This window comes from Cavia porcellus, unplaced genomic scaffold (assembly GCF_034190915.1).
Source record: "Cavia porcellus strain 051 isolate PalLab524CR breed Dunkin Hartley unplaced genomic scaffold, mCavPor4.1 scaffold_1, whole genome shotgun sequence".
Lineage (NCBI taxonomy): Eukaryota > Metazoa > Chordata > Mammalia > Rodentia > Caviidae > Cavia > Cavia porcellus.
In genome coordinates this window covers 33,843,602-33,871,374 of record NW_026947484.1, presented here as the reverse complement: position 1 = coordinate 33,871,374, position 27,773 = coordinate 33,843,602, and the positions used below count along the sequence as shown (strand labels likewise).

At 36.3% G+C, this 27,773-nt stretch overlaps 1 protein-coding gene across 1 annotated transcript in view; it reads right to left on the bottom strand.

The window, feature by feature from the left end:
- The window catches only part of Ttc6 (tetratricopeptide repeat domain 6), a 222,464-nt gene that overhangs the window by 103,235 nt on the left and 91,456 nt on the right, over positions 1 to 27,773 (bottom strand). The window contains exons 5-7 of the mRNA XM_063246763.1: positions 24,358 to 24,488; positions 20,029 to 20,220; positions 9,361 to 9,502 (exon numbers count right to left, since the gene is read on the bottom strand). Coding sequence (XP_063102833.1) covers positions 9,361 to 9,502; positions 20,029 to 20,220; positions 24,358 to 24,488 — 465 coding nt within the window. The remainder of the gene's footprint in view (positions 1 to 9,360; positions 9,503 to 20,028; positions 20,221 to 24,357; positions 24,489 to 27,773) is intronic.

Genomic DNA, 27,773 nt, shown 5'->3' with positions numbered 1-27,773 from the left:
TGTGGTAACAGAAAAGAAAATGTATTCTCGAAATTTTGGATTTAGTGTTTTCTGACTAGATGTTGAGTTATTCTATATCCCTGATGATTTTCTCTTTTATCAGTTATTGAAAGGAAGATGCTGAAGTCTTCAACTGTAACCACAGAGTTGCCTATTTCCTTGTCAGTTACATTAGTTTTGTTTTACATATTTACCAGTTCTGCTATTGTGTGTGTACATTTTGCAAACACCATGTCTTCTTGTTGTATTCTCACATTTATCATAATATAATGCCCTCTTCTATCTAATAATTTCCTGTGCTTGGAAGTCTATCTGACATTAATATGGCTACTCCACACACTTCTTTAATTAATGGTTGCATGATATATCCTTTTGCACACTTTAACATTCATTTTGGCTACATTATATTTCAAGTCCGTTTCCTGTAGAAACCGCACAGTTTTAGTCCCTTGTGCCATTTAATTAGTCTGTCATTTAATTAGTGCATTTAGACCATTTAAATTTAATTTAGGGCTTAAATCTGCCATTTTATTTCTATTTTTTATCATTTTCACAATTTTTATTTTATATCTGCCTTTTTGTAGGTTACCTAAACATATTTTAGAATTACACTTTTATTTTTGAGTACATCTCTTTGTATAGCCTTTTATTTGTTGCTCTGGTATTTATTACATTATATAAATATAATATCACTGTACTAACATTATCATTTTCCCAATTTGAGTGATATGGAGAAACCTTATCTCCTTTTATGACTCTTCCCTTTTATAATTATTTCTTCTACATACAATCATATCACTGTGGTAATTCTTGCTTTAAGTGGCAAGCATAATTTAGAAAACTCAAGAAAAGAAAGTTATGAACGTTCTGTCTTTGTACATTCTTTGTTCCTTCGAGATGATCCAAGGTTTCTTCTTTTATTATTTTCCTTTCCTTGGTCATTCTTAGATGGCAACAAATTCTCTTTATTTGCTTTCACCTGAGAATGTCTTCATTTACTTTCATTCCTGGAAGACATTTTTCTGAATATGGGAGACTGAGTTCACAGATATTTCTTTCCATACTTTGAAAAAAGTTTCTGCCACTGGGGATGAAGAGAAAATGGCAGAGTAGTGATCAGCAGCAGAATAAAGCTTCTCCAGTAACTATAATTCAGACACCTGGAAAAGAACAACTTGACAAAAAAGAAAAAGATAAAAGAAATAGAGCTCCAAGAACTGGGAAAAAAGTGACAGGAAAATTAGAAGTGACAGAGAAGCTAGAGAAATGCAACACAACACAGAGAAAGGGACAAAGCCATCTAGAAAGCTCACCACAGGCCCCTGGGAGGAGTCTCCAGACACAAGGTCAGCTCTGAGGGCCACAAGCTCCAAGGAAAACAATGAAACAGGCCAGCAGCACCAGTTCCAAGAAACGTGCATAGCTATTTAAACTGTAAAAGCAGTGTGGGATTTTACTCTGCATGGAAGGCTAGAATTAGAAAAGAAATCAAGAGCAGCACCCACCATACTGCCAAAGAGAGTTTAATCAGGTGCAGTTTAGGGAAGAGGTTGAGTAAGACTGAGCCGCAGAACGATTACAAAACTCTATCAGGAGTCCCAGCGCTGCCCACCCAGAGTGTGTGAGAGCCAGCCATGAGAAACAGTCACAGGAAGGGTGCCAGCTAGACACAGACCTGGACTCCCCAGTTTAACTCAGGCCTCAGTGGACATGGGGCCCCACCCTGTCGTGAGAAATCAGGCCTGGCATTTCAGGCAGCTGGGTCTGCATTAATTGCAGTGGTCTGCCTGAAACCCCCAGCCCTCTGCTGCCCACATGCAGCACAGGTTGGCAGTCTGATTGCCTTCCTCACCTAACGACGTGAGCAAGCTCATGCCTCAGTGTGGACAGGTGCTACAACCTGGGGTGCACAGAGAGGACCATGACAGTGAATTTCTCACAAACACACAGGCCATAAAACTAGGCAGAGGAAACAGTGACTTTCATGGAAAGAATGCATTCATTCAAAAATCAGAGGAATAATTTTGACTCATTTCTTTCTCTTTTTTTCTTTTTTAGTTTTTGTTTTTGTTGTTGGGGGGGGGTGTTCCTTTTCCTATATTTATTTCTTTTACTTTAAATTGTTTTCTTGGGGCTGGGGATTTAGCTCAGCGGCATAGGCGCCTGCCTTGCAAGCAGGCAGTCGTGAGTTCGATCCCTGGTACCGATAAAAATGAAAAATAAATAAATAAATAAATAAAATTGTTTTCTTTCTTGTTCTTATTTTTCTCCTTTCTCTTCTTGCTATTTTTCTGCTACCTTTAATTCTTTTATTTCCTTTTGCTCCTTCTAGGGTCCTTTCTCTCCTCCTCGTCTTTTATTGCTTAATTTTTCAAATCTTTATTTTCCAATTTCCCACCCCCTCTAATTTTTAGTATTATAACTATTAAGCTTATTAATCTTAGATAGCTAACTCTAAGTTATTAATTTGAATTCTTTGATAATGCTAGTAGATATTTATAGTATGTCAATAATTGGTTTTTCTTAGGGTTTACATGATAATTATATATCTCTTTCCTATGGCTAAGGTACATTACTGGTTCTTATGATGTGCTAATACCAAGTCTTGTTTTGATGTTATTATTCCTGCTGAGTTTGTTATTGTTTTCAGGTGGTAAAAGTGCTGCTATTATTAGGTTTTATTTGCATAACAATATCTGGATTGGGTTTGTGTCATTAATGAATGATACAGCAAACCATTCCCAGAAACGGTGCTGAATCAATACTGCTGCAAATTAATGAAAGCAGTCAGATCATAGGGTATAGGAAAGGCTTACAGTTGGTTATGTCCAGAGTATACCACTGAAAAGCAGACACTAAGGAGATCTTCATAAATGTGACAAAGTTTTTCCACTATATGCAATCTCAAACCTCAGTACATAATACACACACATACATGCACACGTGCAGACACACACACACACACACACACACACACACACACACACACACCAAAATAGAAACATGAGAAGACATGGTAAAAAAAATATCTCCAAAATCTCTGAACTCTCTCAAAGTAAATCCCTGGGACACTGAGGCAAAGAAAATCAAAAGTCACATAGCTGAATAATTGAAAAGGACAAAAATGGATTAAAAAACAGATCAATAATGTTCTTTTTAAGTTCAAATATAATATAATTAAACAGGTAACAGATTTAATGAAAAAAACAAAAGACACTACTGAAAAAGACTTATCTAAACTAATGATACAAAATTTGAATGAACACTTTAGCAAAAAGGTTCAGTCTATGAAAAGTATCAAACAGAAACCACAGGATTAAAAACTCCACTGTAAGAATGATCAGCACAAGTGATGATGACACAGTGTAAGGGAAGGGCTAACATATATAACAAATTATTCAAAAATATCTTTAAAGCAGCAAGAGAACGTAAAAATGGATCCAATAGCTGCTAGATGATGCAAACAAGCCTACTTAAGATTAATTAGGTTGAAAGCTTTCAGTTTTTGTCCATTTAGCATGATGTTGGCTGTTGGTTTGTCACCGATGGCTTCTGTCAGTTTGAGATAAAGATGTTCCATTCTGATTTTCTCTATTTGCCATGGATATGTGTTGAATTTTATCAAAAGATTTTCTGCATCTATTGAGATTATCATATGATTTTTATCTTTGGTTCTGCTGATATGGTGTGTTACATTTATTGATTTGTGTATGTTGAGTCATCTCTGAAGTCCTGGGATGAATCCCACCTGGAAAAATACACCTGGTCACGGTGTATAACCTTCTTGATAATTTGCTACATTCTCTGCGTTAGTATCTACTTGAGGATTTTTGTATCTATACTATTAGAGAGATTGGTCTATTGTTCTCTTTTTTGGTTGGATCTTATTCTGCTTTTGGTATCAGGATAATATTTGCCTCCTGGAATAAATTATGGAGAATTACTTCCTTTTCAATTTCATTAAGGAGTGTGAGGAGTATGGGAGCTAATCTTCTCTAAATTTCTTGTAGAATTCAGCTGTAAATACATCAGGATCTGGGCTTTTCTTTGTTGGTAAGTGTTTTGTATTTTCAGTTTCATTAACTGATATTGGGTTGTTCAGAAGTTTTATATCTTCTTGATCCAGCTTTGGCAATTCATATGTTCCTAGGAATCTGTCCATTTCTGTTATATTTTCAATCCTATGAGAGCAAAAGTTTTTGAAGTATGTATTGATATTCTTCTGTATTTCCATAGGGTCTGTAGTGATTTCACCCTTTATTGTAAGAATTTGAGATTTTTCTTTCCTTTTGTTTGATATGGTTGAATAGGGCTTTATCAATTTGATTTACTCTTTCAAAGAACCAACTTTTAAATTCATTAATTCTTTATATTGTTTTCCTAATCTCAACTGTGTTAATTTCTGCTTTGATCTGTGTAATTTCCTCCCCTTCTTTTGGCTTGACTTGTTCTTCTTTTTCTAGACGTTTGAGATGCGGCATTTGGTTGTTTATTTGTGCTCCTTCTGTTTTCCTGATGTGAGATTTCACTGCTTTCATTGTGTCCCACGGCTCCAGTAAGTTATATTTTCATTTGACTATATGCATTGTTTAATTTCTTCTTTAATTTCCTGTGACCCATTGGTTGCTCAACAGGATGCTATTTAATTTCCACATGTTTTTGAAGCATTTGCACTTTCTATATTATTAATTTCAAGTCTCATTGCATTGTGATTGAATAATATGCATGGGATAATTTCAATCCCTTTGCATTTATTTAAACATGTTCTATCGGGTAGTAAAATCAGGTACAAAACAAGGATGTTCACTGTCACCACTCTTATTCAATATAGTTCTGGAAAAATTATTCAGAGCAATTAGACAAGAGAGAGAAACAAAAGGAGTAAGGAGAGAAAAGGAACAAGTTAAATTATCATTATTTGAAGGTATGATACTTTACATGGAACACCTCAAAAAACATATCAAAAAGACCTCTAGATTTAATAATCAAATTCAGTAGTGTAGTTGGATACCACGTCAACACTTAAAAATCAATAGCATTTCAGAACACAAACAACAAAGGCAAAGAGTTCATGAACAAAACCCAAACTGCACAAGAAGTATTTCAAAGCATCAACAACTGGGATCTCATCTTAAAAAAGTTTTTGCACATCAAAAGAAATCACCAACAAATGAAAAGAAAACCCACAGAATGGGAAAAATTTTATCCAACTGTCCCAAGAAAAAGGACTAATACCCAGAACATACAAAGAATTGAAAAACATCAAGTCCCTCAAATTCAAAGACCTAATCCTAAAATAGGCATTTGAGATGTTGAACTCACATTTATCAGAGGAAGAAATACAAATGGTAAATAAATATATGAAGAAATGTTGAACATCACTGTTCGTTCAAGAAATACAAATTAAAACAATACTGAGAATCCATCTCACTCTAGAAAGAATGGATGTCATCAAGAAATTAACCAATAACAAATACTGTGGAGGAAAAGGAACTTTGTCCACTGTTGGTGGGGTGTAGACTGGTACAACCACCATAGAAATCAGTACGAAGATCCCTTTAAAAACCAGGATTGCATGTCCCATTCAATCTAGCTATTATTCTTCTGGGTATTTTCCCAGAAGAAATGAAAACATCATGCCACAGAAGTTTATGTGCATCCATGTTTATAGCAGCACAATTTGTAATAGCTAAATCTTAGAAACTACCCAAATGGACCATCAACCTCAGAATGGATAAAAAAATTTGGTATTTTTATACAACGGAGTATTACTCAGCTATGAAAAAGGATAAATTGAGGTTTTTATAGGTAAATGGTTGCAACTTGAGACCATACTCATAAGTAAAATTAATCAGACTTGCATGTATAAATATTATAAATATTACATTGTCTCCCTAGTGTAAATAAAAGTAAATAAGATCCAAAATGTATAATAGATATTGTGAAAACAAAAGGGAAAGAAAGTGCTCAAAAGGAAAAAACAACCAGGATAGGTAAAAGGAGAAAAGATAGAAGGAAACAATTATACATGTGTATACATATATATGTGTGTACCTAAATATATACAAAATAGAAAGCTATACTACTAATCTCTGTTCATCAAAAAAAGTTTGTGCTTTTCATTGTCTGACTGTTTGATCATTTTTATGCCTAAATCTTGTAATCTGAACAACTACTTTCAAGATAACAATAGGCAATATATTACTAATTGTTAATTTCCTATTTCTTTTTTTTTAGTTCTGTATCATTTTTATCCTTTTTTCTGTTTTCAAAATAAAAATATTTTTAAAAATCAGGCCCACCAAAACAAAAATCCAGTCAAAACACTGGCAACTGAGATGAATAGACATTTCTCAGAAGATTTATAAAGTCAATGAATACATGCAAATATATTCAACATCCAGTCATTAGAGAAATGCAAATTAAAACAACATTGAGATGCCATCATACTATAAAAAGAATGGCTATTATCAAGAAATCAAAAAATAACAAATGATAATACAGCTGCAGAGAAGCAGCAACCCTTCTATATAACAGACGGGAGTTTAAACTGGTACAACAACTGTGTAAATCAGTATAGAGATTCTTCTAAGCACTAAAAACTAAATTCCATTTGACCCATGTCTCTCTCTTCTAAGTATCTTCCCAAAAGAGATAAAGACATGATATTACAATGAGAGACAGGTATCCATATTTTATAGCAGCATATCTCATAATAGCTAAATCTTGGAAGCAGCCTATATATAAAGCTTGGAAGCACCAAGAGATGAATGGGTACAGAAGGTGTGATATTTATGCAAAATGGAGTACTACTCTGCCATAAGGATAAACTTGTCACTTATAAGAAAATGGATTCATCTTTAGACAATAAAGTGAAATACATCATATACAAAAGTTTAAGTATCCCATGGTTGCCTTTACCAGTTGGTACACATTATCAACCTATTCAACTCAAGAAACAAAGAAAATCCAAAAACTAATTGACTATCACATCATTCCTTGGGTCCCAACATTCACAATCAATGTTCCTTCTCATCTCACCTTTAGAGTCTTCTTACATTTATAATATCCACTATTTTTAGCTGCAGTGCACAGTAAGAATAAGGAAAGGTGACTCTCCTGCTTCCCCCAGAAAATCTCCCAACTAATGCTCAAGAAAATACAACTCATTAAATCATGGCACATTGTTAAAGAAAATTATTTTGTTGTATTGTTAAAAAATATCTACAATTATGTAAGAATGGCTACTGAAATACTTTGTTCTGTGTGGACTGGAGATCCAAGATCGTATTTTACTCATCTTGACATTTTCCTGTGTTCCTCCAAATCAGCCCACTGCTGTATCCTGGGTACTTCCTGCATTATCTGCCAATCCCTCAGGACAGTGGATTGGACTAAGCACCAGGTCCAGGGTTCCTGGAGTGGTGGAGACAGGGACCACGCAGTGGTTCACTGATGCTCCCCCAGTGGTGTGACTTCTCCAGGCCCACACTGGACTCACTGGGTCTCTCTGGGCTGCTGGTGTGTAACCCTGGCTTGTGGCTTCTCCCTATTTACTCCATTTGCTCACAGGTTTGCTTCAGCTCCGATATTTCGTTGCTGATTTTCCACCGAGTGTCTTTCTGTGACAATGGGGTACTGAAGTCTCCCATTACAACTGTTTTATTGCTCACTTGATTTTCCATGTCTACGAATAACTATCTTATATAGATGGGTACTCTTGTATTATATGCACATATATTATGACTGCTATGGGTATTTTGTGCTGCCTCCAGCTTTCTCATTGACCCCATTTATGTTGTGTTATTCTTCTTTGCTTCATCTTGTAGCTGTTAGATTGACTTCTCTTGATTGCTTGCTATTTTGAGATATCTTTCTTTTCATGATCACTAGCTGCAATTATGCCTTTAAGATCTGAAATTCTGTCCTTTCCTTCATTCAGTCTGTTGCATATACTTTCAATGGAGGTTAAAATCTAGATTTCTGCTTGGATCTGTTTCATGGATTCTAATTTCTGTCTTACATTGAGCATTTTTTATTTCCATCCTTTTCTAAGATCATCTTCTATTTGTGTCTTCTCTAATATCTCCGATTTTTAACATTATGTCATTCTGTACCTGAGAGAACATTGTCTCTATAGCCTTTTTCACTGTTTTTTTTCACTTCTGTTATCATTTCAGAAAGTTCCAGTATTTGTCTTCCAACTTCATCTACCTCATTGAGTCCCAGCCCTGTACTGGGTGGGCCGGGAGTCTGGGGCCACACTCCACCTGTGCGTCTTGCCATTCTCTACAGTCTCTATCTTTTTTTTTTTTTTTTGTCTTCTATGTTGATGCCCACCAACCTCCAGTGATATATAGCTCTGCCATTAGCATTAAAGCCTCTTTTGAGGAGGAAAGATGTCCATTCTTCAAGCATGTCCTCCAGATGTAGTTGGTTGTTTATAGCTATCCCAAGAACCCACCTTCTTCTGGTGTTCTCAGTTCTGTGATAAGTCCAGGTTCCATCCCAAAGATGTGCTGGGTATGGAGTTAACTCTGGCTCTGGATGTGGTGGCTGCGACTGGTGTTTTGTCAGTGGAGGTCTCCAGAGTCTGTCTGCTGTCCCCTGGATACTGCTTTAGAGGCTTCCACATTACTGGCCTTGCTGGTTACTATGTCCTCCAAAGGTGTGTGTGCATCTGTGTGCTGGGCTGTTGTCCTGGGTCTTGGGGTTCCTGTCGGTCTTACACTCTTCCAGGCAGCCCCACTGTCCAGGGAGAAATGAATTAGGCCCAGAGCACAAATTCACTGTCTTGCAGCCAGCCCCGTGCTCTGGGATGCAATGGAGGAGCCCCAGAGAGTGAACTTTCTTCTAGCAGGCCCCACCATCAGGGATGTAATAGAGGAGTACAGAGTATGAACTCGCTTTCTTCCAAGCAGCCCACCCTCTGGGATGCAATGCTAACGTGACTTATGAGTAAAGCATCTTGTTAGAGAAAATGGCCATTATGTGACTTCAGCGTCTCCCAGGGTCCTTCGCATAAAGCACACGGCCAATAGAAGTCACAGAAGGTGGCCTAGCAAGTCGGAGGCTCTCAGCAGTACACTAAAGACACATGCTTTCACACCATGACACCAGAGGAATCCAACACAATCATTTTTCATAAAATACATTACCTATATAACATATATGACTTTATTGTTCCTATTTTTAACAAATACTTTAGCATGTTCTGTTTTAATTTCTAACATTGCAAATGTCAATAGATATAGCTCACATAAACAATTACTGGTGTCCTCAATAATTTTTACAAGTGTTAAACCAGAAAGTTTGAGAACCTGTGAGATGGAGAACACTAATATGAAAGAAAGTTCTTACTTCCTGTCCCAAGAGTTCCAGGTGTGGTTTGTGAAAACGCCATCTAAGTCTCTGCGCTGTTTCAGGAGGCAGCCTTGATGGTTCTGGAGGAATGCTGATACTCTTTTGGTTTTCATCCGTAACAGGAATTCCACACAGTAGTCTACAATGTGACAATAGCAATATACTTGTTTTTAAAGTCATTGATAAAGCAAAAAATACTTGCTCTCTCTTTGTACCTCTATTGAAACAAACACTGACCTCTGACATCTGCATTATGCAGAGGTTGTAAAGAAGTCAAATAATCCAAAGTGATAAATAATACAAAAATAATTTATGTTTGGATCTGAAGACATTTTAGAAGTAACTCTGTGATGACATAGTTTCATGATGCTGGAACAGAAAGTTTACCTTAAGAAAGTCTAATTACAGAAGTGATTAAAATTTCTCTGTCATCTGATTTCTAATCCACTCCCTGGTCCAAGCACACAGCAAGTTTCATTTCTTTTGTGGTATGTGAAGGTGGGGGTTTCCGTGGAATAAACCCAGGAGTGCTCTACCACTGAGCCACACCCCCAGTTCTTTTTGTTTCATTTTAAGGTCTCCCTAAATTGCCCAAGCTGGCCTCAAATGTGTAATCCTTCTGCCTTAGTCTGCACCATCATATCTGCTCAAAAGTTTCATTTCTTAGACTGGAGCAGAGACTCACCCTAAATAAAATGCCCTCCTCACATTATAGTTTCCTTTGTCGATTCATATCTTGCATGGGACAAGAAAAAAACTATATTGACATAAGCTCTTTCCTTGTTAGATACAAGCTGCAAATACCTAAGAACGTATTAGGAGACACATACACAAAAAAATCACAAAATGTCTTAATTTTAAAGAGAAGACATAAATCAAAATTTAAAGACTGAAAGTATTATTAATGTTTGGCCTATAGACTGCTTGAAAAACATATCAATTGTTGTATTGCAAAACCTATTGTAAAATGAAAACAAAATAAATGTACAGTAGACCTACAGTTCTGTCAATTTCACATGGAAGCATTTAGACCTATTGGTCCGCTAACGTTTTCATATATATGAACAGACAATAACTTTATGAGCCACTGACTCTGAAAACAAAGAGTACCCAGACATTATTGATTTGTTTTTTACAAAATTCAGAAACTCCTAAAGCTCATCTTACCAAATCTTAGGAAACAGACCCACGCAGAGTCAAGCTGGTAAAGATAGTACTTTGCTGAAATTCACTTATGAAAATAAGCATCTTATCTCACTCACCTAATCAAACTTGTGAACTCAAAGAGAAGTTAAATACACTGCCACTGAACACCCACTCTGTTCCTCCTAACATGCTTTCCTGAACTGCCAACATAAGAGGTTAAAAACTGTCTTGCATTTCTAGACGTGACTTGGGATCCATTGCCCAGATGCACACGTGAAATTTAGAAGGCAGAAGGTTCTGATGTTTCTGTTGGCAGACACAGTCAGAACTCTTCCGTAGCAGTGTTCCAGCTGCTTTCTTCATGGGTTGCCTTTTTTATTTTACCAGTGAGCATACTAGACAGACGTAGTGTGGCTCCCAAGTCAAAAGCTGTGACAGCAGAAGCCACTCAATGTCAGTAAAATTGCTATGCTGTCAGTATGGGCTTTCAACTCCCTGCCTTCCTGACTGCCACAAGGAGAAGTTTCCTTGGCAAACAAACCTTCTGCTGATGCAGTGTTTCCAGGAGCCCTCTTTGACTCACAGTCACTTTTCCATTGATTTTGTACACACTGCACTGCCATTACTCAATCTCTTTTAGCTTCAAACAGCTAAGGATGTTTCTGTTTTCTGCAACTGAATCTTGACAGATATATCCAAGAAAACACAACAGGGTCAGGACTAGGAACTAAGACAAAAGTTCCAGAGTGTGGAGACATCAGGATTAATAAAGTAGCTCTTAGACTGGGTTGTAGGGACAGGATGGCAGTGGTGAGGAGCAGACTGACCTAAGAAGCTACCTTGAAGGACTGGTGCGCTATTCTTTAGCTAAAAGCCAAAGACAGAGTACCTAAAATCATTTACGTTTTTTTCACTGTCTGTCACATTCAAAAGCATAAACAGAAATTTTGACTGGTCATAAAGAAAGTGGAAGAGGGCTGGGGATTTAGCTCAGCGACATAAGCACCTGCCTTGCAAGCAGACGGTCATGAGTTCGATCCCCGGTACCGATAAAAAAAAAAAGAAAGAAAGTGGAAGAGTTCACCAGACATTCCGGAGTGCATAGCTCTGGCAGACACCAATGGGGGAACACAGAGGAAAGACCACCTGAGGTTTGCAACTCTTTCTGTATGACAAAGCTGAATCACTTACCTGGAAACTTCTCCTTGTATTTTCCCTGCTTCATTCTTTCTTTCTAAAGAAATGGAGTAACAGCCCCTGAGTGATTCAAACTGAAAAATCTCTCCATGCCCAACCTCACCTCCACCTCTGGCCATAATCCCGCATTCTGTTCACTCTCCCTCCAGTGTCTCTTCTCTCCACTGCATCTTCTCTCTTTAGATTCCTATGAAATGATCTTTGCTGCTTCCTTACCTCCAGACTTTCTTTCTACCAATTCACTCCACATACTCCTGCTAGAGTTATGAAAATTAACCCCTCTTCAAACACTTTAATGACTACACACACATTACTACCCAAGCTCCTGAGCCCACCAGGGTGCTCTACCACAGACCAGGCACTACAGGTATCAAAAACCCTACTTCACCCAAATCCTTACCAAACCTTTATTTTCTATCTAAAAAGTGCTCCAAGTGCTGCAATTACTACAGTAGCGATAGGAAAAAACAGACTTAGTACCTATTATCTGAAAATGAGAAGAGCAATCTTTCAGATCTCAACTCTTTCAAACCTTCCTCTTCCAGGTCAAAATTCATCTCTTTCTTCTTTGTTTTCCTGCTGTGCTTGATCGTTCTTTCACTATAGCGCATATTTCCCTTTATTCTGTATAACTTCTTTAAGTTATTGTAAAAAGTGGGTAAAAAGTGGGTAAAAAGTTTCTGCCTCTAAAGGATATGAATACAGTAGACACTGAATAAATATTGTAGGTCCTAAATCTGGGCTGGACAAAAAGTCTTAGCTAAAGCCAGCCCCCGGTTCTGCCCTGGGGAATCAAGAATCATAGGACAACACAACGCACGGCAGTGGCTCTCAATGTGCATTCCCGAACTAGTAACAGAAGCTTCACATAGGAACTGGTTCACAGTACAGACTACTGGGCCATCACAGACAAAATGAATTAGAAGCTCAGGGGGGAGCCTGAGCAGGTCTGCAGGTGATTCCAAAGCACTCTGCAGTTCCAGAACCACCAATGTTCTACAGTCTTTCCTAAAACGGCTTGTGTGTAAGAATCTCCTCAACACCTGTCTACACCTACGGCTTTCCAGATCCTTTATTTAGAGATTTTGAATTCAGTAGATTTAGGATATAGGAACTAAAAATTTATATTCTTGCCTGACACCTGAGATGATTTTTATCTTCTGGAAACTCAAGGAAGAATTATAAGAGAAAAGACAAGGTTTGGGGAGGGGAATGAGATGAACAGCTAGGTTTCAGTCCCCTTCCAGCCACCTGCTATGCCCTGTTGGAGCTGTTTCGGATATTACTTGTACCCACCAAACCCATATTTAGAATTGGACCCCAAAACAGCAGAGCTGGGAGGTGGGCCTCCTGGGCGGTTGGTATCATAAGGGTAAAGTGCTCGTGAATAGATCACGCCCTTTCTGGATCAACTATTACGAGCATTTGTCCCCCTTTTTTTTCTTGCTCACAAGCCTCTTGTCCTTCCTCTTTCTTCCGGGAGCTGAAGTGGTATGGGACTCTCACTAAAGGCAGGTACGCAATCTTGGACTTCTCTGCCTCTAGAATCACAAGTCAAAATAAATCTCCTCTCTGTGTGAATTAACCAGACTCAGGTATTCTGTTACAACAGGAAACAGACTTAGACAGTAAGGTGGGACACTTTCCCTGTTAAACCATAGCTTCCTCACCTATGAGCAGTGACACCGATTGAGTCTTCCAGAAACTAATTCTTAAAAATAATACATGAAGAGCTTGACACAGAGAACATCTCGGTAAGTACATGATGTTATAACCATCGTTGTCATCATCAGGGAGAGGGTGCACTGGAGGAAACAAGCCCACCTCTCTGAGAGGGAAGTCTAAACTAAACCCCTTCCAGGAACACAGGTCTTCCAGGAGGCCAGATATAAAATGCATTTCCTATCGTGAGATGCTGTCAAAGAAGTTTGGAACACGCTGTTCTAAGCTGTGAACTCTCCTAAAATATCTCTACTCACATCTGTGAGTTGCCCAAAGGTGACTGTGAGGTAAATCCGGTGAAACGAGAACCTTGGTGTGACTCTAACGGTGTGGCCCTGCGTCATCACTTCATTCTCTTCCTTAAAAAACATACCTTGCTCCTGGGGGAATAAAACCCGAGGAATTCACAGAATGCAACAGACAGACACTTTTAGGTAACTCACAGAAAATGTGTAGAGAGAAATTCTAAGAATACTTATATACAAAAGTTTCAAGTAATGCATGCAATTGACTGTTGCAGACTCCATTTTTTAAAAATACTCATAGGAAACCACTAAAACCGACGTCATGAGCCGTTTATGGGTTCAGAACCCACAATTTGAAAAACAGTGACTTACAGAGAAATGTTGTCTAAAAAGCAGTTTGTTCCTAGGTGTATAAATAATTTTCTTTAGTATTGCAAATTTTTTCTGTAAAATCCTAAGAGGTATGTGAATATTTTTTAAACTTTTTAAAAAATCAGTGAATACTGTTTGAATTGTGAGTCTATAGAAAAATACATGTTAACCATGTAGAATTTTTTTTACAAAATATGATTAGGAAGGGGAAAATCTTATTTTTAAAATCATTGTGACTTCATTGCTACATGCAAACAGTGACATCTGGTGGAATGTCATTGTTTTACTTTTTTAAAAATCCAACTTTTACATATTGGAGTTATGAAAACAAATTTGTAAATAATTACTTGTGTTGGTATTTCCATATAAAATAAAATGTACAAATCTAATATCTTATCAAATAATGATAGTGCATATGAAGTGGGTTGTTTTTTTATTATCCCAACTGGTATATTTAAAATCTTGCTTGAGGCATATTGATGGGGCTATATTCAAAGTGATTATTTAAAAACTATAACAGATTCTAGTTTTAATTGCCACACCTGTGATCTAGGTACCTCAGCCTATGAAGTTTTGGGTAGGAGGATGCTAAGATACGTAATGGCTTCAATATCTGTACTTCTGACACATATCACCAGCTGACTTCAAACAGATATTATCTGATGCTCTTTGTCTTAGTATCTTAGGTCACTATCTAGATTATGTAGTGAAGAACAAGACCAAGTAAAAATTGGGAATGGGACACGGACTATTCTGACCACCAAGAAATGTATGGGAAATTAGGAGTGAAAGGAAGATGGGTCCCTAATATCCACATTGGTAGGGGAATAAAAGCAGGAAATAAAGCACAATATTATAAATGAAATGACAGACCTCAGGTGATAATGATCTACAAGTGTCATCACAAAGGTTTAGCATGAGACAACTGCACATTCTCTTGGGGAGCAGTGGGCAGCAGAAAATATAAAATCAGGCAATATTCAGAAAGCCCAAAGCCTTCCATAGTTGGATAATTAACATCAGGAGAGCCTCCTAACTCTAGCCTAGACTCAGAAACAGGATTTTCAGTGTTTAGTGAGGGAATAAACTACAGGAGGAGAGAATCCCTGCCACAATTTAGGCAGAAGGTCTGTTTCCAAAACTGGGCCATAAGGGAGCAGATACAAACTACCAAGAGTGAGTGAAAATAACGTCTCCCTTTATGCAACTAAAGCTCCTTAGGTTCTTAGGTCAGTATTAAAAACAGGATGAGGATGAATATTCAGGACAAAGCATGAGGAGAAAAAGTGAGAGGATGTTTCACAAATGTATAAAGCAAAGAGGTATAATAGAAACCACATTTAGAATCAGAACAAGCTGAGAAAAATTCTAGATTTCACCAGTTATATAATTATGGACTAATCTTTTAATTGCTATGTTTTATTTTCTTCATTTGAGAAAAGGGATTATTTACCTGCTAAAAAGAGGTGCTGTTAAAACAACATGAAATAAATGTAGTGAGCCTCTGTGCATTTTCTGTTATATAATTTTGTGTTTTCCTACCACATACCATCATTTGGTGCATTTGCATAAAATCTCTCAATAGATACATACTATTGATTTGTAATTTTTAAGTAGTAGAGACAGTCAAAATTATTACTAATGAACTTTTCTTTATACTTTAAAATATGTATTATTTGAACAAATGTAGGTTGTCAAAATGATATCTATAAAGTCATTGCTGTAAAGCACACACTATATATGGAATAGCTATGTGTGTGCAGAGAAAAGCCAATAATAATCTTTACCATATTAAAAAAATCCAGGAAGAAAAGATCATCCTTACGACAATAGTTTTAACAAAAACTGTTGAGCCAAACTTTTCATATCCTGCCTCTTCTACCTGAAACACCCTCCGTGATTTCAAATGATTGAACTGCTTATATAAACTTGTATCATCAGTTCTCCTACTTTACATTTAAAAGCAGTATTCTAATGACTCCAAAACGAACAGACAAAGCATAGGAAGGAAATCTATCCTATATCAACTTTGGGTAACCGAGAATGACCTAGCTTCATTCAAAGATGAGTACACAGAAAAATCCAGTAGCCTGTGAAGACAGTCTGCAAAGTGTAAGAAATAACATATATGAAGGATGTCTCTTTGATAAAAACTTAAGGGAAACCAAAGAATTTTACAGAAGTTCTTACTTACAGTCTAAATAAAACTTTTTAAATGTTTTCATGAGAGAAATAATGAAAGTTCTGATAAAACTAAAAGACTTAGATTTTTCTAAAGAAACTGTAGAATTAAAAGGAAGAAAAGTAACACCATATTATTATTAAAATGGCAATAAATATTGTGATTTTTAAAATTTACACCTCAAGAAATAATACTTATTCTTATTTGTACAAGAAACTACAAATGGATCAATTAGTTTTCAAAGGAAATCAGAAAATCACTAGAAGAAAAAATGGCAATACATTTAAATTTAAGTTTAGAAATGGCCTAATATGGACGGGGGATATAGCTCAGCAGCACAGCATCTGCCGGGTAAGTATGAGGTCCTGAATTAGATTCCTGGTAACAAAAAATAAATAAATAAAATAAAAGCCTAAGAGTAGCCAAGATGAAAATTTGTAAGATAAGCAGTTGCTACTTTTACTACATAAAAATTAAAACTTTTGTAAAATATAAAACATAAACAAAACTGAAAAGCCAACAAAGTGAAACATATCTACAGTACACCTGTAAAATAATTAAAATCTTTAGTCTAAGAAGATCTCTTATGAAACTGTAGGAAAGAGATAAAAAATATTCCACAGAATATAAGCTAGTGATTCTTAAAATGAGAAAAATAGACAAAAATATTTAAAACTTTCTCAATTTATCAGAAACAAATAACAGATATTTCTCATTAGACAAAAAATTCAAAACAATTAATAGTTAATTTGAAGGTACAAAGAAAACACAACATATAATAGATTGTTGCAAAGTGTCACTGCAGCTTGGTTAGTGGATATCATGAAATAATTTAAATGTTCACACATAACCTCGAGTGAAAAAGTAAAGCTACAGAATGTCATGCGTGTCCTAAATAGATACATTTACAACTAATGTCTGGAAGGTTGATCACCAAACTAACATTATATAAATGTTCAAATGATTGTAAAATGATCTTTAATGATATCATCAACTTTAAAGCCTAAAATCTAAAATTGTATAACAAGAATTCTAATGTGTATAAACATCTCTATACAACACAAAATATTTCAATATGAAATACATAGTTCTCATCAAAATTGGTATTTAACAGAATAAATATAATTTTGAAGAACACTTTGCTACTTTAAATAAACTTAAGTACGTTCCCTTATCATTCCGCTAAGTAACCTTGGTGTTGGCTATAAATAATAATTACTATATGCAGAAATGTAAACGCATTATAATTATACAACCAAAGTATTATTATGTTTTCAAGTTAACTGTACACTGCACACAAAATGTTAAAAGGCCACTAAGTGGAAAGGGTATTCATTTTTTGTTTATAATTACCTTTCTTTGGAATAGTTACTAATGCAGAAGCAAATTATACATTTGTCTAAACTCATAGTCTCAGCAGACAGATATATTTTGAAAAGGTTAAGCTATGTTTAGCAAGGTAATCCTCGAGAGATGGATGTTAGAGAATTAAATATTCAGTGCTTAAATTAACTTGTTATTTAGTACTTAGGAGAAAATTGGCAAGAATTATCATTATCAAATAGAGCATTTATTGATTCTCTGGGAAAAATAAAGTGAGGTCTACGTGAAGAAAAAAGGATTTTTAGAACTGGAAAGAAGCCAGCATTTTAACAGTTTGTATGACCAGCAGAAGCTGTGAAGTCCTCAGAAGGATTCTTGGTGGCACGGTGCTCACAGACACAACTCAAAACTGGAGAGTTTTGGTCATTTGTTTCAAAAGAATAATAAAATAAATTTAAAATTTTAAAAACTGTACACTTTCATGACTGCTAGATAATGTTTGTATCTTTGCTTTCTCCAACCTTCAGCCTTTCAAAGGACATTGCAATGAATGCTGTGCTGACCTTTTTATCCAGGATACCAAAACATTTTTGAAATTTCCAAAACTCTTCAAGTACATTTTTTAAATTAGCGAACATTGAGTTTACGAGTTAAGACTTTATATATATAAAATTATGATTGATTCGTGAATCCAAAAGATGCATTTTTGGCTAAATAAATAAATACAATAATGACATTTTAGAGATTCAAGTTGAAACTTGTGACTACCGCACACAAGAAACACTGGTCATTTCAAACCATGAAAAAAGTGCAAGAGAGTTCCACTTACTACTGAAGTCATGAAAAAATTTTACTGTTTAGTAAATGTGTTTAGAATAGACCATGAAAAATATAGGTCAGTCACTAATTATTTTGTGATAGTGTGATTATTCTCAGCCGGGCATGGTGGCACACACCTGTAATCCAGCACTCGGGAGGCTGAGGCAGGAGGCTCACTGCAAGTTTGAGGCCAGCCTAGACTACAAAGTAAGTTCAAGGCCAGTCTGAACTGCACAGCAAAACTCTTTCTTAAAAAGATAACAAATAAATAAATAATATTATTCTCAGATGTTTCACTAGCACACACACCAAAATGTTATTCTCAGATGTTTAGAGAAATAAAAATTTAGTGCTGAAAAAGGTTCTAGTTAACCTAATATTTAATATTTTTAATATGCCTGAAAAATGCAGTAGATGATTTTTTAGGATTTGTATCAGCTATAGAATTCTTCAAGGCAGGAGACTCATATTTTTGATGAGCAAGTGATAGTCTCCCCTACTGGGCTTGATGAGTGGAAAAGAGGGATATTAAACTTTATCCCTTTTATGTAGGACATATCAAGAATACTAAAATGTAATCAGGAGGGATGATTGGTGGGAGAAAATCACACAGAAAAAAATGTAAAAATGGTGAAGAAAAAGTCAGAGAAACTTGGATTTTAATCACCATCCAGACGTAAGAACTTAGGCAAGTTTTTGTGGCTATCATGGAGCCAAAATTTCTTCTTGAATAAAATGGAAATTCTGTCTTCTTCCTTACAGCTGCAGAGTTAAACAGAAAGCACACAATATCGTGCTCAGAATATTGCTTTTCAAAAAATTGTAGCTTCCTTCTCTTTTCCCTTCTCTTTTGACACCGTTGCACATTTTGTATTCTTCACAACATACTGCAAACTCCAAAGGGAACAGAGACACAGGGAAAAATGGAATGAACTCAATGACCTTTGCATATGGTCCTGGCCCAAGTTCGTCCAGTGATACTGAAATCTAATTCAAAAGATGGTTTGAGTTCCAAATCTGTAGATTTTTTCCACTGATTTCCACTTCAATATTCCCATAGTTGTTATGAAGTGAAAATGAGATAATTATGTAGCATTTTGGGGAACTAGACAACTACATTAAAGGTGTCTTAAAATATGTTATTGCCATGGTCTGAACACAACCTCCAAAGATCATGTGCTGGGAATTTAATTCCCAATGAAAGAGTGTTAAGAGATGAAACTTTGAACAGCTGATTATATGACAAAGGCTCTGCCCTTATGAAAGGTTTAATGCCACTACTCTAGGAGTGGGTTACTTATCCCAAGAGAGGTTCCTAATTTTTTTAAAGGATGATTACAATGAATTTACTCTCATTCCTTCCTTTATACACACACACACACGCACGTACTCCTTTACTTCATAAATTACCCTGTCTGAAGTATTCTGTCAAAGCCACACAAAGCAGACTGAGACAGGCATGATTCATTCTTGTCAATGCTGTCCAAAATGGAGATACCAACATAGTCTGGGCACATACTAGGAAAGCCATGGAAAAGAACAAATATGGCTCCTTAGTGTCCCAGAATGGAATCATATCTTTAAAATCAGAACCTCAAAGACTGAATTTTGTTGACAGTTGCAATCTAGTTTAAAACAAAGTTACCAAAGAATTCTTACCTATCTCTTTGTGCTTCTACAAAGTGAACATCTAGGAAAGATGGTCCAAAGACTCCAAGCAGGGTGCTGTGGCCTTTCTTGTCAGCAGTATGGCACATGCGAGAGGCCAGATGCAAGTCAACTGGCAACTGCTGGGCTGGAGTGGTGGTGCACAAATGGTGAAGGTGAGGAGGGGAATGGGCCTGTGGGATTCTGCAACAAGGAAAAGGATGTGAGTGCTTCTACACTATGTGGTCTTTAGATATGAAATACATTTATATGAGAGTTTAGCTCAGATTCTAAAATTGATACCTAAGTATAGACGATCAGATACAAAACTATAACAATAGTTTACAACAAGTTCAATACTACAGTTTTAGGCCATTGTCCAGAGCTTCAAACTCATATTCAACTGCTTGCGGAAAGTCTCAACCTGAGTCTTACAGATACTTCAAGATCAAAAGGTGTCCAAAAGCAAACTTACCATCATCTCACTCCTAACCTCTCCTCACCTGAATTCTGCAACTCTGCCCAACAACACCATATCCAGCCAACATACATTCCTCTTTCTACTCTGCTAAAGTGCAGATGCCCTTTAAAGAAGTAAAACATTATACACAATACATTACATTTATTAGCATGGAGGAGCCCTGTGTCTAAGTCAGTGTGGCAAATCTCCATTCCGCTTTTCCACTTCTTCCCTCTCCTGGCTTCCCAAAGTAGGAAAGAGGCATGACGATCTGCTTTCTTAATGCGCCAAGCCATTTGCCATCTAATCAGCAAATACTGATTAAGCATTGCAATGTGCCAGGCTCTGTGCTATACACTTCCACATACTCCTTCTAGCACTCACAACGAATGGAGGTATATTATCCTTGTTTTGTAATAGGTTTATTTTGGGTATGTCACAAAATAAGTGAGTGGCCACTGGAATCCATACACAATGCTGGTAACTAGATGTCAACTTTCTTTCATATTAAGCCTATTAACGACTCCCAAGTAGAGCAACCCTTTATCCAGTACTACCCCATCCCTACTTTCCTTCTAAAGCTGTACATTTCCACTAACTAAATAACCTTTCTTCATCACCTTTGGATCCACAGATCATGTTATCTAATGACCTGCAAGCCACCACTGACAGTGTCCGTGATTTTTCTCTGAAATGTTCCCTCTCCGTGAGTTTTCTACATCCTGACCCATCTCCGATTTCCATCTTCCTCTCTAATTCATTATAAATTCAACTTACTCACTGGCCTTTCCTTCATTAGCTTTCCAAAGTGGGTATAGCTTCAAAGATTTGAACTTCTCTTTCAATACTGGAGAAATCACCTATGAATATTTCAGTTATCCCCTCTCTTCTGGGTGTTCCCAAATCTCAACTCAGCATCACTACCTCCCTAGATTCATCTTCAAAATCAAAATTCCTTTGACTCCTCTGTCCTCCACCCTCACCCTGCATTGCATATCCAGTGCAAAACAGATCTCCGCTCTGAACAGGGTTGCTCAGTGGTCATCCTCACTGCCAGCACACCCATATGGGGTACTCCACACCTCAGACTGCCCTGGCAATTGTTTGCTAGATGATTCGGCACCACACCCTCTGTGTCATTTCTGAAAAATCCCACTAAATGGGTTTTTTTTTTTTTTCCGCTTTGCTTTTTAGGACTGTTTTACTCAACAGAAGAATTTGCTGGTTATGTGTATCTGTCTGACTTCTAACTTTCAAAGCTCTTAGTGTTTGACTCTGATTGTAGCTCAGTGGTTAAGTGCAGCTCTAGAATCAGGATGCCTGGCCTCAAAATTTTCATTTGACCATAAACAAGTTTTGATTTAAGCAACAAAAGTCTCTCAGATGGCTGACGTCAGCCACTGTCCACTATTACCAGTTTCCAAGACAAACCACAGGGTTACATTTGGCAGTTCTTCAACTCATGGACAGAATTCTGTCTTCCTTCTTGTCCATGCTTGAATATCTGTTAACAATATCTTGAAGACAGAATTTTCTACACAGGTTTTTTTCTTTTTTTTTTTTTTTCATTTTTAAATCTTTTTGTTACCCCATTTTACATATGTCTCCTTTTATATACTGCCCTACTCTTATGACCCTCATTTTGACCACGTATCTAGTATGTCAGTGTTGGGCTCTCTACCAATTCCTCCACAGGTCTGGGGTACCTCAGCCATAAGCACAGTATGAAGAGTACAGACTTTGGAGTTGGCTAAGACTGAATCAGAATCAGTTCTAGTACCTACAAACTGAATACCAACTTCAGCTTCACTGAAAGACTTCAAAAAAATTATAATAAACTCTTAGCTCTAACCCTTGTAAGAATTTACTTTAAAATTACAAATATATCATTCCTAGTCTGTGATAGTCTCTCAAAAAACGCTGGTTTATTTTTATCATGGTCATTAATTTTCACCACACAATACCTAACCTATCTCTAGGCACATTAGTCATGTGCCTTAGTGCATGTGCATTAAGTCAGTCACTAACAAATATGGTTTGTGACATTTCCAGACATCACAGAATCTAGTAAGAACATAACAGGAATTTTGTAAATGTTCCTGTGTGGGGGACGAGAGAAGGGATAAATCAAAAGCATTTGGAAACACCTGAGTAAAAAAGATGTAACTAACTAGTCAAATAAAGTTGGTTGTCCAGGAAGCCAGGGCTTCAGGCACTCTGGGTTCCTATGAAAAAGCTTTCAAAAGAGGGAGAGAGGACAAAAGGTAAGCTCCGATTCAAGCACACTTGTACCACGTTTCTGCCTCGGACAGGTCCTGGCTAGTGGAATGTGCTCCGAGATTACGCTACCGATTTTTACATTTTCTTTAGAAAGTACCACACCCAACTTAAATTCCTACACTCCATTATGGTTTAACAACACAGATTAGCAAGTGAAACTCCCCTTGGTCATTGAGCTAAATTACAATACACTGCAACAGAGGACTGAATTCCCAAGAACACAATTTAATTTGAGGGTCAGTCACTTATGAAAAGGATTAGATTAAAAAACAAAGAAAAGGCCAGAGTGAAGACTTTCAGAAACCCTTCTCCCGTTCTCTTTTAAAATAATAGAAATTTTTTCTGCATCTCACTCTTGTTTCTCTCTAATGGAAATTTCTATTTTCAGCTTTCATGAATTAAAACAGCACTATATGTATCAAGAAGATCTACAAATATTTTTGGCATGCTCAAGAAAAGCTCTATGTTTTTATAGCACCCTCTCCTTAAGCAGGACTATTTGTCATTCTTTGAAACACTAAGACATAAAAAAGAAAAGACTGACTCTGTGTGTGGCCACAGTACTTTGCTTAATGCACTAAATGCAAGGTTTTTTAGGGGGAAAAAACCAAAAGTTTCTGCTTCATTGATAATCTGACAGTAACTATTTATTGAAGGTAAAATACTTGTTGTCTGCTGTCACTATTTGTTTTAATACATAATCTTGCTAACTTAATGAGCTTAAAGCAATGTAGATAAGCAATGGCATGTACAGGGTCACTTAAATGCCAATTTGACTGTTTCATAAACTTTGGAATTCTTTTCCCATGAGTCTGTTCTCAGGTACTAAATTGTGAGTAATATCCATTTACAGAGTTTAGGCTGGCCATAAAAAAAAGGTTCACTTCCATGTCCAACACAATTTTCACTGCTCTAGGCAACAACAAAAGCTAATAATTAAAGGTTCTTTAAACCCCATAAAGAGTAAAATGAAGACTAATCTAGAATATACCAACTCATAAAAATTTACTAGGGAAGTAAGGAGAAAACTAGAGTTTGAACACGGTGAATGGTAAAAGGTAAGTGATAATCTAAATTGTATTTACATGCTATTGTCAAAATTGCAATTATATTACAATGTGACAAGAAACTCCATTAAAAATACGGGTGGAGGATGAAACATGAAATGGAAAACAAGTCATCCAAACTGCCAATTGGTCTATGGACATTTTGTGTTGGATTATCATAACAAAATTAACTGATACAATAAGCAGTTAATCGAAATCAGGCATTTCAGCGATCAAAAAATATAAATTTAACACACTAACCATTCTATTTAGCCTCACAAACAGATGTTTTTATTCCAGCTATTGTTATATTTGTTAAACTGATCAAAAACATGAATAGAAGGAAGAATGAAGCATGGTATACATATCCTGACTGTAAAATCTGTTATCAACTTTTCCTCTAAGAAGATTTAACTCAGATCTCATATATTTCTAAAACATTCAGTTTTCCTTCTTAAAAAAAATAGATGCTCATCTATCTGTACTACTGACTGCTCTTCAAATAATAAAATTTGTGAATTCAAGAAGTTTTTTTTTTAGTTTATTGGTAGTTACTTTTTAAGTAGTTTTTGATCTACTTGGGATTTTAAAGACTTTTTTCGTCTCAGTGGTATGAATTCTGATTTACTTCGTCGTGTTCGCTTAACTTCTTTTCCTGTGATTTGCAAGAATTCTGATGATTGCACCTTAAAAAAAAAAAAATACAAAGTTTACTGTTAAGGGAAGTTGTAACATAAGGCTTAGATCTTTCTCTGATATTTAATGGCCCATCTCACATTTAAATTTATGATTTCTGTATATATTTTGCAACAGAATATGAATCCTATTCTCCTCCAAATCCATTCCTACATTTTACATACACATTTTCATGGCAATGAAAATATTAGTACTGAATTTATTTACAATGCTTTTCATTTATTACATTAAAATTACTAAGGAAATACAAGATTCTAACCTCCATAAATCTATTTTTCTTTTTCCTTTTTAGTGTGAGGGGTTGAACCCAGGGTTTCACACACACTAGGCAGGGAGTCTCCGCTGCACTATTTCCCTCAGTCCTATCTTATTTTCTTGATTGGTATTTTTAATAGAATTTACCCTTAATTTCCTTCATATGTGGTTTCAAATACAGGCTAAAATTAACTGTAATACATTATTTTTATTATTATTACTATTATTTTGAGCAAAGTTTATCAATTTGTACATCTTACAGTTGTATTGTTTTCTATTTCTACCGCTTAGAAGCTTTGAAAATATTGCTTCTAGGACATTTTGCAGATAAGGTAATCATTCAGGTAAGGATTTTTCTCCTGAGGCTGCTTTTCATTTTGAGACTAGATTTAAGGAAGCAAACAGAGAGACCTGACTTGGAAGAAGCCTAGAGATATGTCTGAGTAAGCAGAAGATGGCCAGATAAAGGGAAGCTCCTATAAATGAAGTGATGAATCTGGGGTTGATTCCGTAGAAGGGGGGAGTTATTGTAACTTCTTACATAAGGAAGTAATGCGGAATAATAGAAGGTTAAGAAGTACCAAACATTCAATTTCCCCCTCTAATTAACACTTGAATCTCCTCTATAGTGTCTCCACCAAGTGGTTATTACCTGGCTTGAGCAGAGTCAGGTACATTAAAGGTCACTCATTTTCTCTTTAAAATGCTTCCAGTTCTTAAAGAGTTTTTGTTTCTTTGCTATTGAGTGTATTAATTTTTATCCATTAATCTCAATTTTAACATTAGGAACTATATAGGCACCAATCTAGCTGTCCTCTAGCTGTCCATGTAATAAATGAATGTCCTATTTGACAGTCAAATATTTAGGTAATGGACTCCCCCAGGCCTGCTTTTATGTTTGTCAAACATCCTTCACACCTTCAACTCTACCTTGCATTGATGTGATTTTGAAGTTCTTTGAATTTTTTTTTTTTTTTGAATGGTCTCTTGCAAACAGCCTCTAACTTGTCAGAATTCTTCCCTGGGATTGGACACTTCCACCTGAACATAATATGTTTTTGAGGTATGATATAATCAGATTAACTACGAGAAAGATGATGCTTTCTTACAGCATTTGTCAAGCAATGAAAACTACAATTCCATTTGTCTTCCTATAACAAAATGAAGTTATATTTTAAAACCCTACAATCTTTCACATTTGCTGTTGTACATACTCTCATCCCATACCTACACATTTAGTTTATAGACACAAAGACAAAACTATATGTATATTTATCCTAATTAAATTTCAGCTGAGGTCAAATAACAGTAACTTACCCATCACATTTTGCGTATGACCTACAAATCCAACCAATAATGGTCTTCTGTATTAACACTGAAATTATTGATAAATATGTTGAATTGGACATAGCCTTATACCACTTTGCACCACGGACTTGCATGTAGTAATTGTCCATCCTTTGCACAATTAATTTCAAATTCATCCAGCAATCTACCTGAGTAATCTACCTAACTACAATCTTGGCTGCAGAACTGTGAGGAGGCTTTTACAAATGAATTGCTGAAGTTCAGAATAGTAATCACTCACACTTACTGAATGTTTTCATGTGCCAAATGTTGTTCCAAATGTGCTCTCTTGTCGCAACCACATGTAATTCTCACACCAATGGGATTCAGTGGGCACCATCATTATCCTCATTTAACAATGAAAGTATAAGTAGCTCAATTTACCCAAGACTGTATTGGTAGTAAAACATTTCTCCGTGGAAATGTGGGTCTACAGTCTGTGACCTCCTTATGTTACATTTATACTGAATGGCAGGTCTAACGCTTTTCTAATATTCAGTCTAGTAATTCTAAAAGAAGAAACAAGGTTGGTCTTCTATGGTTTGTCCTTGAGGAGCCCCACTCCAAGAGATCAGCTCTTCCTTTCATAAATGTTCAAGCACAATTCTTTTGGTAAATCGCTTAATCCAGAGTTTTGCCCCAGACCAGTACATAGTTAGACTGCCAAAAGTCAAAACCCTTCCCCTTAAAATATAAAAGACAGATTTGTACTTGCCAGTTTCCAGGCATCTGGCTCCTCTCCCATCTGCTGGCTAACTCTCAAAGTCTTTTACGAATCTTGGGATTCAAGATTCAAATAAATCTTCTTTTCTCTCTAAAGATCACTTGCTTTCTCAATTTAAGAAGCAAGGTATGAGTGTATCAGTTTTCTTTCTCTCTGACACATTTCTGTTTATTTAAAGACTCAACCTTTTTACAAAAATAAATCAAGACAGCTCTGTCATCTGTTGTCATTACACTATTCATCCATAATGACTAGGTTTTTTTTCTTTTTTCCCCCTCTTTGCTCCAAAACTAACAAGCAAATTGCTTTGCTTTGCATTGCTTTGCCTCTCTCTCTCTCTCTCTCTCTCTCTCTCTCTCTCTCTCTCTCTCTCTCTCTCTCTCCTTCTTACCTCTCTTCCTCTCTTAATATTGTTTTCAGGCCTGAAACCATTCTGGATCACATGCCACTTTTATGCTTATCTGTAGATATTTTTTAAAAAATTTATTTAATTCAAAAGGAATTGGCTCAATTTAAAGAATTAAAACAGTAGGATGATTATGAGAATATTAAGAAAAAACTGAAAATGATCATTAAGTGAATCTGGGAAATATTTCACAAGAGGAAAAGACCCTGTGATTAGGGTAAACCTAATAGACCAAAGTTGTAATAGCTTCAAAATTTACTCAGTCCGATCCCAGGACTACAGTTCCTAATTGCTTTCAGATGGTACCTACAAGGCTCTTGGTCAATTTCTGAATGATTCTAGATTCCTTCTTTCCTGGGAAAACCTCTTTCCTTCCTGTAGCTGCAATTCAGGTTAAAACCGAAAGCTCTCAAGAAACATATGCAGCTCTCTTTTTCAAAAACCATGATTTGCATTTGTGAGGATGAAACACACACACACACACACACACACACACACACACACACACACACACACTGGTCCTTGCTTGGGCCATTTCTGTAC